This window comes from Rhinopithecus bieti, unplaced genomic scaffold, assembly GCF_001698545.2.
Source record: "Rhinopithecus bieti isolate Rb0 unplaced genomic scaffold, ASM169854v2 scaffold_7681, whole genome shotgun sequence".
In the NCBI taxonomy this organism is placed as follows: domain Eukaryota; kingdom Metazoa; phylum Chordata; class Mammalia; order Primates; family Cercopithecidae; genus Rhinopithecus; species Rhinopithecus bieti.
This window is the reverse complement of record NW_016806571.1, coordinates 3,082,343-3,097,798: the sequence shown is the minus strand read 5'-3', so window position 1 is coordinate 3,097,798 and position 15,456 is coordinate 3,082,343. Positions and strand designations below refer to the sequence as shown.

General features: G+C 42.3%; 1 protein-coding gene across 1 annotated transcript in view; it reads left to right on the top strand.

Annotated features, from left to right (window-relative positions):
* DTNB (dystrobrevin beta) overlaps positions 1-15,456 on the top strand; it is a 314,783-nt gene that overhangs the window by 265,080 nt on the left and 34,247 nt on the right. The window contains 2 exon segments of the mRNA XM_017876852.1: positions 2,695-2,791; positions 9,832-9,852. Of these exon segments, the coding sequence (XP_017732341.1) occupies positions 2,695-2,791; positions 9,832-9,852 (118 nt within the window).

The window sequence follows — 15,456 nt, the reverse complement described above, 5'->3', positions numbered from 1 at the left end:
GTATGAAGACTAGAAGACAATGAGTCCTTCCTAAAAACTTATAATCTGGTTTTGGAACAAAACATAAAATAATTTGGTAGTCAGTTAAATAATATTGTGCAATGTCAATAAACAGTATGGATAAGAAATCTGTGCAGAGAAATATATATATAATATGTATATATACACACAAGATATTTTACATATATAATACCTATATAATATAGGTATTATATCTATATTCATTCTCTACCACCTTTGTGTGTCTAATTTTCCTCTGGAAGCATTCGGACCCATGGAAGTGGTAGAAGTTGAGCTAGACCATGAAAAGTAGATAATGATTTGGATGGAGTGTAGGACAAAACATTTCAGATTGGAAGTGTGCTTGGGGTTCAGCATGATTCCCCCAAATAATTATGGCACATTTCAGAAAAGGGAAAGAGTCTTAGAACTAAAAATTTCTTTTCAATCATGCATTACATCAATCTTTAGAGTGCCAGTGATAGGAGATACAATTTGCCAGGCAATTGAGATCAGATTCTAGAAAGTCTTAATTGTTAGGTCATTGGAGACCCTTGGAGAGTTTCAAATCATGATTTTGGTAAGTTCGGTAGATGTTAATTAGGTGATACTGGATGCCTGATATTTTCTTCATCCTTCAATACATGCAGAGATGAGTAAGGCCCATCCCTGACCTCAAGGATTTTGCATCATGGTAGGAATGGCAGTGAGTAAAGTAAATTAAGTACCACTGAGGAAAACTAATTACTGTAGTGCTTAATCAAGCAGTCCCTGCTGCAGTGATCAGGAGCAGCTTCCTGACAGTGATGTTGGGTCAGACATTAAGGAATGAATAAGATTTGGAAGGTGAGTTATGTAATTATGGAGCCCACTTAGGAAAAGTGAACCATAAGCTGGAGGTCCAGACACAAAGGGCATAAAATAGGAGGTGAGGTGCTAAGGATAGGAATGTAGATGGGATCTAGAGCTGCACTCTCCGATAGAAATGCAGGCCACATATGTAATTAAAAATTTTCTAACAGCCTCATTGAAAAACCAAAAAGTAATAGGTGTCGTTAATTTTAATACTATATTTTACTTAACCTGATATTTTCAAAATATTATCCTTTCAACGTGTAATCAGTATTAAAACATGATCAAGATATTTTGCTTTTTTCTGCACTAAGTCTTTGAATTCCAGTGTGTATGTTACAATTGCTGAGCATCTCAAGTCGGACTAGCCGTGTTTCAGGGGCTCAGTAGTCAGGCATGGCTAGTGGCTACTGTGACAGACAGCATAGGTCTAGATTGTGCAGGCAAGGGTCAGTGATGCTAGAAATTCTGTTGTGATCATTATGGGATGATGAAATGAACATAGCTTTGCTTTGAGCAGCAGTTTAAAGTTCATAGAACACCCTCATGTTTATTACCTTATATGATCCTCAGAATATTGTTGCTGTTACTAGTCCCCTTTTAGAAGAGAGAAAACTGAGGCTAAGTGACTTGTCTAAGATTGCATATTTGCTAAATACTGGGGCTGATACTCAACTTTGAGGCTGTTGACTTCTATTCCACTGCTTTTTCCTCACCATAAAAGATGAAAGAGCCGGTGGCTCACACCTGTAATCCCAGCACTTTGGGAGGCTGAGGCGGGTGAATCACTTGAGGTCAGGAGTTCGAGACCAGCCTGGCCAACATGGTGAAACTCCATCTCTACTAAAAATACAAAATTAGCTGGGCATGGTGGTGATGCCTGTAATCCCAGCTATTTAGGAGACCTGAGGCAGGAGAATCGCTTGAACCGGGGAAGCGAAGGTTACAGTGAACCAAGATCGCACCATTGTACTCCAGCCTGGGTGACAGAGTGAGACTCCATCACACACACACAAGAAAAGCAGGATTAATCACACAAGGAGACTGTTTGATGTTTGAGGTAAGGAGTGCTTAGATAAAGCGAGAGAAATGGGAATAGAAAGATAGGCACATAAATTTTCCAAGAAAGAATGATCTGAATTGAGTTATTGATTGAATATGGGATATAAAGAAGAAAGTAACAAAGAGGACTGAGTTTTTCAGCCATGACACCTGGAAGGAAAAATAGCAGAGACAGGGAAAAGAGACAGAGACAAGAAAAAAAAGAGACAGAGACAAGAAAAAAAGAGACACAGACAAAAAAACCATTTAGGGAGAAAAATCTTAAGTCTAGTTTTGGACATACTGAGCTAGAGTAGATGGTGTAAAATGTATCCTCAAGGAAAAGTGACTGTTCTTGGACACAGGGAGCCATCTTGATCTGTCACCCTTCTTGAATCTGTCTAGTGTCAGAAGTACTTACTACTGGGCCCTGTTTTCTCTGAGCAGCTTAATATGGTTTGTCCACTATTAATCTAAATTTGGGCTGATTTTATATATTTTTCGAAAAGCATTGACTTTCTAAAGAGTTTTTTTGATCATTGATTCATTCTGGTAATATGAATAATATCTTTATATGGTCATGTAAACTTTCCAAAGCACTTTTACCTATGATTCTCAGAACAGTCCAGGAAAGTAGGCAAAACAGACATTATCACCATTTTATGAGGTATTGGAAGCTAAATGACTTGCTCAACGTCTCATAACTGGTAAGTAGCAGGATCAGGTCTGAAATCCATTTCACCTGGCCTTAGATCCATCTTTGAGGGTCTCTTTATCTGATGGGCTTCTCCTCTTGGACAGGCAAAGGAAGGATGAACTGGAGCAGAGGATGTCGGCCCTGCAAGAGAGCAGGCGGGAGCTGATGGTCCAGCTAGAAGAGCTGATGAAGTTGCTGAAGGTAAGAGCCCGCGGCCCACGCTCAGTTCTTGTCATTCTTCTCCCACCAAAGCCTCAGCTGCTGCCTCCCTGTGATGTCAGAATAGGATGAGGCTAAAGGCTTGACTTTAGCCTAGAATCAGTTTTCAGATAAATTTCCATAAATTTAGCCTAATTGGGTATAAAAGTCATGTAAATTAGTGCAAAGCCAGATTATTAAAAAACTTGTAACTGGAAGTAGGATAACGTGTTGAGCAGTTGCTTTTATGAATACATAAAAATGTTTATAAATAGGATATTAGCTATGTACAAATGAATAATGTTTCTCAACTACTTAAAGTGGTTTCTGTTTGTTTGTTTGTTTGTTTGTTTTGAGATGGAGTCTCACTCTGTTGCCCGGGCTGGAGTTCAGTGGTGCCATCTTGGCTCACTGGAACCTCCGCCTCCCAGGTTCAAGTAATTCTCCTGCCTCAGCCTCCCGAATAGCTGGGATTACAGATGCCCACCACCACGCCTGGCTAATTATTTTTGTATTTTTGGTAGAGATGGAGTTTTGCCATGTTGGCCAGGCTGGTCTCAAACTCCTGACCTCAGGTGATCCACCTACTTCAGCCTCCCAAAGTGTTGGGATTACAGGCGTGAGCCATTGCTCCTGGCCTTAAAGTTTCTGTTAAGACAAGTTTTCAAATATTCCACTTAAATACTTAACAAATATTAAGTGTCCTATTTCAATAAGTAGTACAGAGACAACCTGTACTAGGGTTCTGCAGAAAAATTGGACCAGTAGAATATATATAAAGATATCTAAGAGGGGATTTATTATGGGAATTGGCTTATAGTCATGGAGGTAAAGAAGTCTCATGTTAATGCCATCTGCATCCTGGAGACTGAGAAAGCTGGTGGTGTAATTCAGTCTGTCTCTGAAGGGCTGAGAACCAGGGGAACTGATGCTGTGACTCCCAGTCTGGGAGGTGGCTTGGGAGATGGGTGGTGTTGTGTTACTGATTTAAGTCCCAGAGTCCAAAAGCCCAAGAACTTGGGGAGCTCACATGTCTGAGGGCATAGAAGATGATGTTCTAGCACAATAGCCCTTCCTCTGCCTTTTTCTTCTATCCAAGTCCTCAGTGGATTGGATGATGCTGCCCATGTTGGTGCAGACAGATCTTTATTCAGTCTAATGATTCAAATGCCAATCTCTTTTGGAAACACCTCACAGACACACCCAGAAATTATGTTTTACCAGCTGACTATCCTTTAATCTGGTAAAGTTGACACATAAAAATAACCATCACAAAAACCAACCTAATTAAACCATTCTAGTCGGTAACTTTACTATATTAGGAGTAAGATAGCATATTAGCTCTAGGTTTGGGATACTGGGGAACTGAATACATGCGTAATAAGTCAGGTCTATCTTGTGATGTGATCACAGCTCACTATAACCTTGCTTGAGCTGGGTTCAAGGGATCTTCCTGCCTCAGCCTTCTGAGTGGCTAGGACTACAGGCACACGAGGTCTGTCTATTCTTGTTGAAAGCTATATTACAACCCCTTTACCCCTGAGCAAAGAAAGGCATGCTTGGCATTTGAATGTCCTACCCTGAACAGTGTTATTGGAATTGAACAGAAATATCTACCTGGTTACTTAGCAGCAATACCAGGATACTTGCTCCTGCTCTTACTTTCTCAGGTGCTGCCCAGCGATGCTGAGACCCCACTGTATGATACCGAGTTAACAGCCAGAGAAAATCACAAAGTGTGGAGTGCCCCCAAAGCCAGATGACAGGAGTGAATTTAATCTTGTGGTAAAGGGGAGTCATTGGAGGTTTTAAAAATAACAGTTTAGGAAAATACGCAGGACAAGTTAGAACAGGGAGAAACTCAAGGATAATAGGAGACTTATTTCATCCTCCAGGCCCGAAGTGACAAGGACCTTAACCCCAGGAGTGGTAGCCCCGGAGAATATCAGTTTAGAGACTTTTCTCCAACTTGTGCATCCTAAGTCAGTCTCTTAGTAATGAAGCTAGTGGGCATTAGCAACTTGGATAAATGTAGAATTTGTGTTTTAAACTGAATTTTGACTTGCTCAAGACAGTTACTGTTTTGTCATGAGTTGAGTTGTTGTTGTTGGTGGTGGTGGTTGTTATTGTTGTTGTTGTTGTTGTTTTCCTCCTACCTTTGGCCGTATTTGGGTTGTTTTGTATAGATATGTTTCTGCATTAACCCTGTTAGCAGGATTTTTCCTCATAAATATTGTGTGTCTAAATGGGTCTTGTTTAAAAAAAATCTTATGTAAAAATTTGGCCCAAATCCCTGTTTAACAGTTGTCAAATATCCAGCTAAGCAACCTAGCCCCTCACTCTAAATAGCAGGGATGTACTTAAACATACACGGCTTGTGTAACATCTGAAGCCTCACTCTAAGCAGCAGGGATGTACTTAAACATACGTGGCCTGTGTGACATCTGCAGCCTCATAGGACTTTAAAAGCCCGGCTGCCATGGAGTTAGTACACTTGTGGGATGTGAGGAACACAGGAGGTGGAGGTTGCAGTGAGTCGAGATCGCACCACTGCACCCCAGCCTGGGTGACAAAGCAAGACCCTGTCTCAAAAAAAAAAAAAAAAAAGAAGAAGAAAGAAAGAGAGAGAGAGAGAGAAAATCCTGATTTTAATTTAAAAGGGTTGCCTGCTTTTATTGATGTTCAGTATGCTAGCATTTAATTCTCTCATAAAATAGCTGTAAGCAGTTAGTCAAATGGACAATCAAGCCACATGGTCTGGGATACTCATAAATTAAAATACATCACACAATAAATTTTCATGCCACAGAGAGTTCTTTCATTCTACTGCTTCAGGAAACTATTAGGTACTTTATCTTCTGTCTGAAGTGATAATTTAAAGAAGCATACATAAGAAGTGACATCGTTGTTAATTCATTCAACAAAAATCTTAATCCTTTTTTGGAATAAGGCAGGGTTAAAATTAATTTTTTTGTTTATTTAATAAAAATCTGTTGCGTTCCTAAGTGTCATATTAGGTATTTGGCATATTGTGGTGACTAGACTCAATCCCTGTCACCAAGGATTACCAAGGTCCCTCCTTCTTTGTTTTTTGTTTTTTGTCTGAGATGGAGTCTCATTATGTTGACCAGGCTGGGGTGCAGTGGCACAATCTTTGCAACCTCCGCCTCCCGGACTCAAGTGAGTCTCCTGCCTCCTGCTTCAGCCTCCTGAGTAGTTGGGATTACAGGCACCCACCACCACAACTGGCTAATTTTTGCATTTTTAGTAGACAGGTTTCACCATGTTGGCCAGGCTGGTCTTGAACTCCTGAGCTCAGGTGATCCACCCACCTTGGCCTCCCAAAGTGCTGGGATTACAGGCATGAGCCACCCTTTATTCTTTTTAATGACGTGATGTAGACTGACACTTAGGCATTCATATTTCTCTACATATCTTTCCTTTATACCTTTTTACCTGATTAATGAGTATTAATTAATTACTAGCCTCAAAAAAAAACTTCCTATTTAATCTAGAAGTGTTTATATGTTGGTGTTTCTAATCCATGTTCTACTTCATTTTCCATTTGTCTGATACTGCTTTTGAAACTCATTTACCAGACCAGGTGCAGTGGCTCATGCTTGTAATCCCAACACTTTGGGAGGCCGAGGCAGGTGGATCACCTGAGGTCAAGACCAGCCTGGCCAACATGATGAAACCCCACCTCTACTAAAAATACAAAAATTAGCCAGATGTGGCGGTGCACGCCTATAATCAATCCCAGGTACTCGGGAGGCTGAGGCAGGGGAATCACTTGAACCCAGGAGGCGGAGGTCATGGTGAGCCAAGATAACGCCATTGTACTCCAACCTGGGTGACACAGTGAGACTCCATCTCAAAAAAAAAAAAAAGAAAAAAGAAAAAAGAAACTCATTTACCAGATGAATTCTGCGGTTTTGAATTTCAGCCTCATTTGCAAATGTTTATCTAGTTTGAGTGTAAATTTTTTTTTTTTTTTTTTTGAGCCAGAGGCTCGCTCTGTCACCCAGGCTGGAGTGCAGTGGCACGATCTTGGCTCACTGCAAGCTCCGCCTCCTGGATTCACGCCATTCTCCTGCCTCAGCCTCCCGAGTAGCTGGTACCACAGGCGCCCGCCACCATGCCCGGCTAATTTTTTTGTATTTTTAGTAGAGATGGAGTTTCACCGTGTTAGCCAGGATGGTCTCGATCTCCTGACCTCATGATCCGCCCACCTTGGCCTCCCAAAGTGCTGGGATTACAGGTGTGAGACACCACGCCCCGCCAAGTGTAAGTTTTTATATAAATGACTACAGTGGCTATGCCATTGCTTTGGCCACCTTGCCAGACCTCGTTCGTGTGGAAGAGACTCACGTGTTATCAGGTGACATAAGCAGTTCTAAGTTTACACTTTATAATTAAGGTATTATTACCCCCTTTTAAATCAACGTTGGCTCTATCCCTTGTCATCAGTCAATATTTAGTGACCCCAGCTGACTAGTTGATAACACAGAGGTTCTCAGACCTGGGATCTGACCTGCTTACTGTGTTGACAGAGCCTTAAAGGCTTTATCTGAATAAATTTTGTGAGTTTAAATTATACAACACTATCCTAAATAACACTTTGCCAAAGTCCACTCTCTCCCCAATACCAGGCCACATGGAAGGCCTATAAGTCCTGGAAGCACTGCCCTGCCCACTGTCCCCAGCCTCACCTGATATATGTCTACTGCAAATTATGATTTCTCTTCTGACAAACTTAAATTGCAATCACCAGATGTCCAAGTGTGAAACATTGCTTTCTGAAATTTCCGTATTCTGTTTAGCCACTGCAGTGTTCTCTTTAATACCAAACCTGGAGAAAACTGTGGAAGTAGAGAGATGTCTTAGAAACAGTTCTAAGAAATTACATACTGGTCTTCTGACCTCGGATACAATTTCAGCCTGTTAGGAATGCCCCATCCGTCCCCAACCGTCGCACTTTCCACTTCAACACGGTGCCAGGAATGAAAACACATTTTATAATTGATAACTGTCCTATGACTGTTTGCCTTGCCTCATGAATATAAGAAAAGTGTCCTGCCCGAAAGGGAAGTCTGGCAAGGAAGAGAGCTTGCTTCCTAACTGCGAAGTAGGTGCAAAAGCAGAAGCACTCTACCTCCTTCACACTGCCAGAGCTGGTGCTCAGCACTCTGAGCCTGGGCTCCTGTGAGTTTGGCTTTGGTCAGGCATCCAGCATCTGGCTTTGATTGTGAAGAGCACCTTCCTGTGCTGAGTTGGGAGTCTCCTTAAGAGATTTCTCAGTGCCCATTTATTTCTAGTCCCTGTCTCTCCCTTGCAATAATAAAAATTAGGTTCTCCAAGTGTTCACTCACCCTCTCCCTTTCATAATTCCTTTGCTTTACTGAGGTCTTTCTCACCATTGCACCCAGGTCTGTAGACTGTGTGGGAGCAGGAGCACTTACCCATTCCTAAGACTTCCTAGGCACATACGTATTCAGTAAAGACTGGCTGCATGAATTGGTCCAATTTAAATAGAGCCATTGCACAGCTTTTAGATTTACTAGGCCAAAGATCTGAGGCTCCCTGACCACAGTGACCCATGGTGAGGCACAGAAAGAGGAAGTGGAAGAAACCCATTAAAAGACAGAGTAGATGAGTAGCAAAGAACTGAAGAAAGAGAAACTTGAAAGTATTCTCTTTATCCTTTTTCCTACAGTGTCTGATAGTGCGTTCATTTGGGCAGTCAGCTGATAGCCAGCAAGTGCCTGCTCTATGTTCCATCACCATACGGTTCTAAAAGACAGAGACCGGCCAGGTGCGGTGGCTCACACCTGTAATCCTAACACTTTGGGAGGTCAAGGTAGGCGGATCACTTGAGGTCAGGAGTTCGAGACCAGCCTGACCAACCTGGTGAACCCCATCTCTACTAAAAATACAAAATTAGCTGGGCTTGGTGGCACATGCCTGTAATCCCAGCTACTCAGGAGGCTGAGTCAGGAGAATTGTTTGAACCCAGAGGTGGAGGTTGCAGTGAACCCATATCCCACCATTGCACTCCATCCTGGACAACAAGAGCGAAACTCTGTCTCAGATAGATAGATAGATAGATAGATAGATAGATAGATAGATAGATAGATATAGATGACAGAGACCATTTCTTTATGTTTCCAGTGCTTTCTGCACAAGAAGTACTAAATAAATTTGTATTGAATTAATGAAAAACTGAGGTCAAGAATTCTTTTTTGAATGACCTTTCAGGGTCTCCAAACAGTTTCTGGTTTATTGGTGGAAGTGGGTGTGTATGGGACTCACTGAAAAAAAAAAAAAAAAGACTGTGCCTGAAAGCAGGTAGATGGGGGTACAGTTCCAACATGTTTAGTGTGGAGAGGGGACCAAATAAGAAAAGAACCTGTCGTGGGCAGACTGCTAGTTGGGAAGTGATGAGAGCAGTGGGTCTCAGACTTGTATGCACCAGAATCAGAGACAAGGTTGAATGCATTGCCGTGCCCCACCCCTAGAGCTTCGGTTTGGTGGGGATAAGGTGAGGCACGAAGTTTACATCTCTGACAAGTTCCCAGGTGATGCCGATGCTACTGGTCTGTGTTCCATGCATCGAAAACCACTTGCCTGGATAAATGTACCTAAACACATGTGAATATCATGAATGATGAAATAGAATTACTATTAGAATTTCAAGTCATGGTTGCACTTCCTCTTTCAGATTCCCCTAAACAGCTGTGTGAACCGTAGGCAGGTGAGGCCCTCTAGGCCTGTTTCCTCTACAGTAAGAACGTTGGCGAGGTGGTTTCTAGGGTTCTTTCCTTCTAGCTCTAGGAGTTAGCATTGAATCACTCACCGGGCCGAGGCCTGCTGCTTGCTTCGTCCTCTGATGCTCCTGTGGGGGACGGGGCCTTTGATCTCAGCACCCATGGGCCTGGCCTGGTTTGCCTGATTTTTCTATCATTTCTTCCCAATGTTTGTGGTGATGGGCATTAATTTCTCTCCTTTTTCCTCTGCCTTTTTTTTCATCTTCAACACTCCAGGAGGAAGAGCAAAAGCAGGCAGTAAGTGAACTTCAGAATTTCCCGCTGGACTCTCGCTCTTGTTGCACGTTCTTTCTTTACTCATGTAAATGTTTCTCCCCTTCTCCCAGCACATCATCTCTGAAGAGGGTTTTATGTGTAAAACTCCCAGTGGGTCTCCCCATGGTGTTGTAAAATGGTCTAAAAGTTCAAAGCATGTTTACCCGGTAGAGCATGTTCTTACTTAAAACCAGAGCTTGTAAGTACCCATCTGTTGTGAGCATTGAAGTGTGCATGATTAGCCAGGCTACCATTGCATTTTCCTGCCTTTCATTCTCTGTTGTTTTGTGTCTGGAGTGATTTTAATTCCTTGAAACAACTTTCGGGGTACTGGGGTGACCTCATGTCATGAATGAATGTGCATGAAAATGAGGACTTATTTTGCTAACTATAGATGTTGTGCAGTCTTGACTAGGCTTCTGGATGCTGGGGCTGTGCCAGCCTTCTTAACAAAATTACTGACAATGACTGAGGCACTGACTCCACTTGCAGTGATTTCCTGTTCAGAACCTACTCCAGAGGGAGCTCAGGTTTTTCTGAGCTGTGTGGCTGCTGCATGGTGTTTGGGGGAGGTTTATGTTTGTTTTGTTTTCCTGATAGCCACTGACCCACACAAGAAAGTCAATTGCAGACTTATCTACAATATTAGCACCATATGTTTATATAACATAGTAAGGTTTCAAAGCATACATTTTTTAAGCTGAAGCTGAGTTTTGTTTACCTTGGAGCTTTTATCCTTCAGGAGAGAAATATAAAACGTTTAATTTAAAAAATTTGCCTTTTTTTTGAGACGGAGCCTCGCTCTGTCGCCCAGGCCAGAGTGCAGTGGCACGATCTCGGCTCACTGCACCATCTGCCTCCCCAGTTCAAGTGATTCTCCTGCCTCAGCCTCCTGAGTAGCTGGGACTGTAGGCGTGCACCACTGCACCCAGCTAATTTTTGTATTTTAGTAGAGACGGGGTTTCACCATATTGGCCAGGCTGGTCTCGAACTTCTGACCTCATGATCCACCCGCCTTGGCCTCCCAAAGTGCTGGGATTACAGGCATGAGCCACCATGCCCAGCCTACCCGTTTTTTTAAAAAAACACAAATATATACATGTTTTAGGTTAGGAATATAAAACATTATACTTATAATTTCTAGCTAGGAGAGCAATGGGACCATAGAGTAAAGAGAAAGGAAAGAAGAAATAGGTAGTGAGGTGAGGAGGCGAGAAGAGGGTACAGAGGAGGCAGACTGTCAGAAAGGGAGAAAGAAGATGGTGCATGGCATCAAGAGTGGCCGACAACCCAGAAATCTGATGGCTTTCATGGAACCAAAGTGCACTTGTTTAGGTTTTTGCTAGTTTTGGTTCTGCTGTTTTCTTCTCTCACACAGAGTTTATTGCTTCCATCTCTGGTGCTTCTGCATCAGTAGGTACATTTATATGGGCAAAGCAGAACAGGATGGAAATCAAGCCCAGCCATTACATGCTGCTTCCAGGAAGTGACACACATCACTTCCTCTCCATTTCATTGGCCAGGGCAAGTCACATGACCACACTTCACCTCAAGGGGGCTGGGAAGTCTAATCCTCCAGTTTGTCCAGAAGTCCCAGAGAAGCAGATGTTGGAAATACCTCCCCCAAGTAGACGAATGAGTGAGAGTGTTGGAGGAAGAGGAAGAGGAAGGAGACTACTTATCCTTCCAGCGCCTGATAGTCTCATCCCCTTGTTATGAAGTATTCCCTTCCTAGTGATCCAGGGTGTCACTTCACCTGTTGTTGCTGACCACTAGCGTCCCCTCCTTCTCTTCAGCCCTCCATACCCCAGAGATGCACTTTGCAGCTGCAGCTACTTGCTGCAAATCTACTTCCAACAGTCTGCCAGACTAGCACAGCATCTCCTGATCTCTCTCTGCGTGCATCTGCTCCAAGTGAGCACAGACTGGAAACACCCTACACCTCACCTGAAAACTCTTTCAGAAGAGGGCGGGCATTGTGGATATTGATCTTAGTGGTAGCAGTAGAGCTTCCAGTAGATATTTCATTTTTAAAATTTTTAATCCAAGAAACAGGAATTGCCACTGCTGTGATACTAGTTCTCAGGTCAATTTAAAGCTAGTCTTCACTATAAATATTTGCTAAATGATAACCAGTATTAACCAGTTTTATAAGATTTTGACTTATAGTCTGTATGTATTAATAATTGCATTAATTATAAGGGACATAACTAGTTCACGTACCTATAGCAGTTATTTTGCTCAAGGCACTCCCAGATAGATCCATTCAGGAGACTAAATTATAGCTCAGAAATATCCTTTATAAAAAGGAATCTGAGCTGGGCACGGTGGCTCACACCTGTAATCCCAACACTTTGGGAGGCCGAGGCAGGTGGATCACGAGGTCAGGAGATCAAGACCATCCTGGCTAACATGGTGAAACCCTCTCTCTACTAAAAATAGAAAAAATTAGCCGGACGTGGTGGTGCGCCTGTAGTCCCAACTACTCAGGAGGCTGAGGCAGGAGAATGGCGTGAACCTGGGAGGCGGAGGTTGCAGTGAGCTGAGATTACGCCACTGCACTCCAGCCTGGGCAACAGAGCGAGACTCTGTGTCAAAAAAAAAAAAAAAGGAATCCGATTTCCCAAGAAAGCAAATAATAAAAATAATTTTTTAAAAAAGGAATCTGAAAAAATGTTATGTTACCAAAAAAAAAACCAAGCTGATTAGTATTATTATTAATATTGTTATTTCTGTCAAAGAAAAAACACCGATACGTAGCATAAAAATCACCTTATGTTTTAAAGATAATAATCTATAAAATGCAGGATATCTATAGTTATTTGCACCATTTGAAAATATTTTGAACATTTCTCAGTAAAAGTCTAGTGCTTACAGTCAGAAATATGGTTGTAGGATTCATCAGCATGTTACAGAGGGGACACTGGGGTCACCACAGACTGATTAGGTCCCTACTGGCAATGGTGTTTATGACCATTGGTGCACTTGAGCTATGGGCCACTCCAGTCTCGATCAAACAATATCCCAATCCTAGTCTGGAAAGAGTTCGGATGTACAAGTTCACTCTAGGAACATTTTAGGGTTCCATTTTTCCTAGTGACTCAGTGCACCATAAAATTTCCCTGTTGGATCTCTAACACCACATTCACTGAGCTATCCAAGGAATTGGGTTCTGTTTATTCATGAAGGATGTGTTTCCTGCAACATTCATCTGATCTCTCCTATTAGAAGTTAATTATCTAATAATGATCATCTGGCTTAAAGACTGTAACTTTATATACATTTTATAGAACATTTTATATAATGATCATCAGACTTAAAGACTGTAACTTTAGACAGTGAAAGTTATGTAAGGATAGGAAGCTCCTTCAGGGTGGCCTTGGCCCAGCTTAGGTAGTGGTGCAGTGGTCCAAAGGGTAATATACCTGGCACTTTGAAAATAATGTAATTAGTGGAATATTGGGGAATTGGCTAAGAGAACATTGCCACTCTTGGGACCTTTCCTTTTTCTTCAGTGAGTTTGGCTATCACGTGGGATCTTGCCATCATGTCCTGTCTGTTTTCTAAGACCCAGACAAATACCCAGCTACAGCTGTACCAAAGAGAGCAGGTTTGGCCTGGCTCCAGGAAGCCCCCATTTCTGATCACAGCTCTACCAAATATGCCTCAAAGGAAGGGCACTCAATGTTTAGTTAGCAATGGTCAACCCACAAGGGCTCACATAAACCTCATGAATACTAACTTTGTAAGTTTAAGAGAAAGTACTTTCAAAAAAACAAACCTATGCAACAAGAAAAAGAAACCTCCTCTTTGTCCATTAAAGAAATTGTTGGTGAACCTCTTGATGTCAGCATGCCTCATGGGTCACGTTCCCGTCTTAGCCTTTGGATATAGTCTCACTGGGAAGCGATTCAGATTCACATGCTTCTGCAATCTTCTGGGCTCCCTGGCTCTTAATCCTCTGAAATAGAAGCCTGAGTCTACTTCCCAAAAGGCAAAGGATTGCCATTCATTTATTTATTTAGCAATGTTTTACTATATATGTTCAAGGCAGTGATCCTGGCCTTTTGGAGGATAAAAAGAGAAATCGTACTCAAATACCACCATCAAAGAGTCTGAAAGTCATTTCGTGGTTGACATGATACCCTAAATGCAGAAACACAAGCCGGGTCAGTGGTATCCTGGGCCTCAGGCACCACTGTGGCCCTCCTAAGTTGGCAAACTATACAGACGTCTGTTGGTAAGTGAGGATTGCTGTGCTATACATAGGACTCTCCCACAAACTTTTAGCCTGGTCGCAGTCCTAGGATAGGTGCATAGACTGTCTGCCAGTGTTAGCTCCCTCCCACACATGGCCTCGCGAGAGTTGGCAGGGTGTATTCATCCATCGGCCTTGGCACCTGTACTCACCGTAGGGACCTGGCAGTTTGTTGTTATTTTTTTTCCAAAAAGAGGAAATATCACTACTAAAATAGGTTTGGTTTTCTTTTTTTTTTTTTCTTTTTTTGAGACAGAGTTTCGCTCTTGTTGCCTAGTCTGGAGTACAATGGCATGATCTCAACTCACTGCAACCTCCGCCTCCTGGGTTCAAGTGATTCTTCTGCATCAGCCTACCTAGTAGCTGGGACTGCAGGTGCACACTACCATGCCCGGCTAATCTTTGTATTTTTAGTAGAGATGGGGTTTCGCCATGTTGGCCAGGCTGGTCTCAAACTCCTGACCTCAGGTGATCTGCCCGCCTCAGCCTCCCAAAGTGCTGGGATTACAGCCATGAGCCACTGCACCCACCCATGGTTTTTCTTTATGATTAAGTATAAGTTTATTTGAGCCCAAAGCTTGAGGATGGCCCCCCAGGAGCAAAGATTCAAATATATGTTCTGATTAGCAGCAGTTATAGTGAGTTTTAAAAAAAAAATGAAAAGGCAGTTCCTAAGTTGTTTACCAAGAACTTATGTTAAAGTAACCTAAGCAGGGCACATGTTCTCAGAATCTCCTAAGGTTGTGTCACAGGCCAGATAAGTTTTTAAAAAATAATAGCATAAGCTATTGATTATGTATACTTTGTTCTTTTTATCACAGATTCCAGGAACATGAAACTAATGAGTGAAGCAGCGAGTCAGGAACAAAATGCCTTTAAACCATTGCCCCTCCGACATGGCAGGGTGGCGTGTCTGAAGCCCCATACCTGTGTCTCTCGGGACCTGATAAATTTTGAATACCTCATGTAATTCAGACTTCCCGGAGTTATTTTTGTTCTCATTTCCCCTCTTTTCATCAAGATCTTTCTAGGAAAGCATCATAGATGAACAAAAATGGTTTTAGTTCCTTTTATGTTCAGGAACTTAGTCTTGTATAGCCGGAAGGCTCATTCTGACATAGATGATGGTCCTGTCTTGCATGGTGGGGATGGGGGATGGGTATTTGTATTTCACTCCCCCAAAACTCCCTGAGTACCAAACAAGAGTCTGAGGATACAAGGGAAAAGTAGCTTTGGGGTGTATGCCACACACCCCCAATATTTTTCATCACTCTCATCAATGTCAGGCTGAGAGATTTCCTTACCTACTTCTTTTTTTTTTTTTTTTT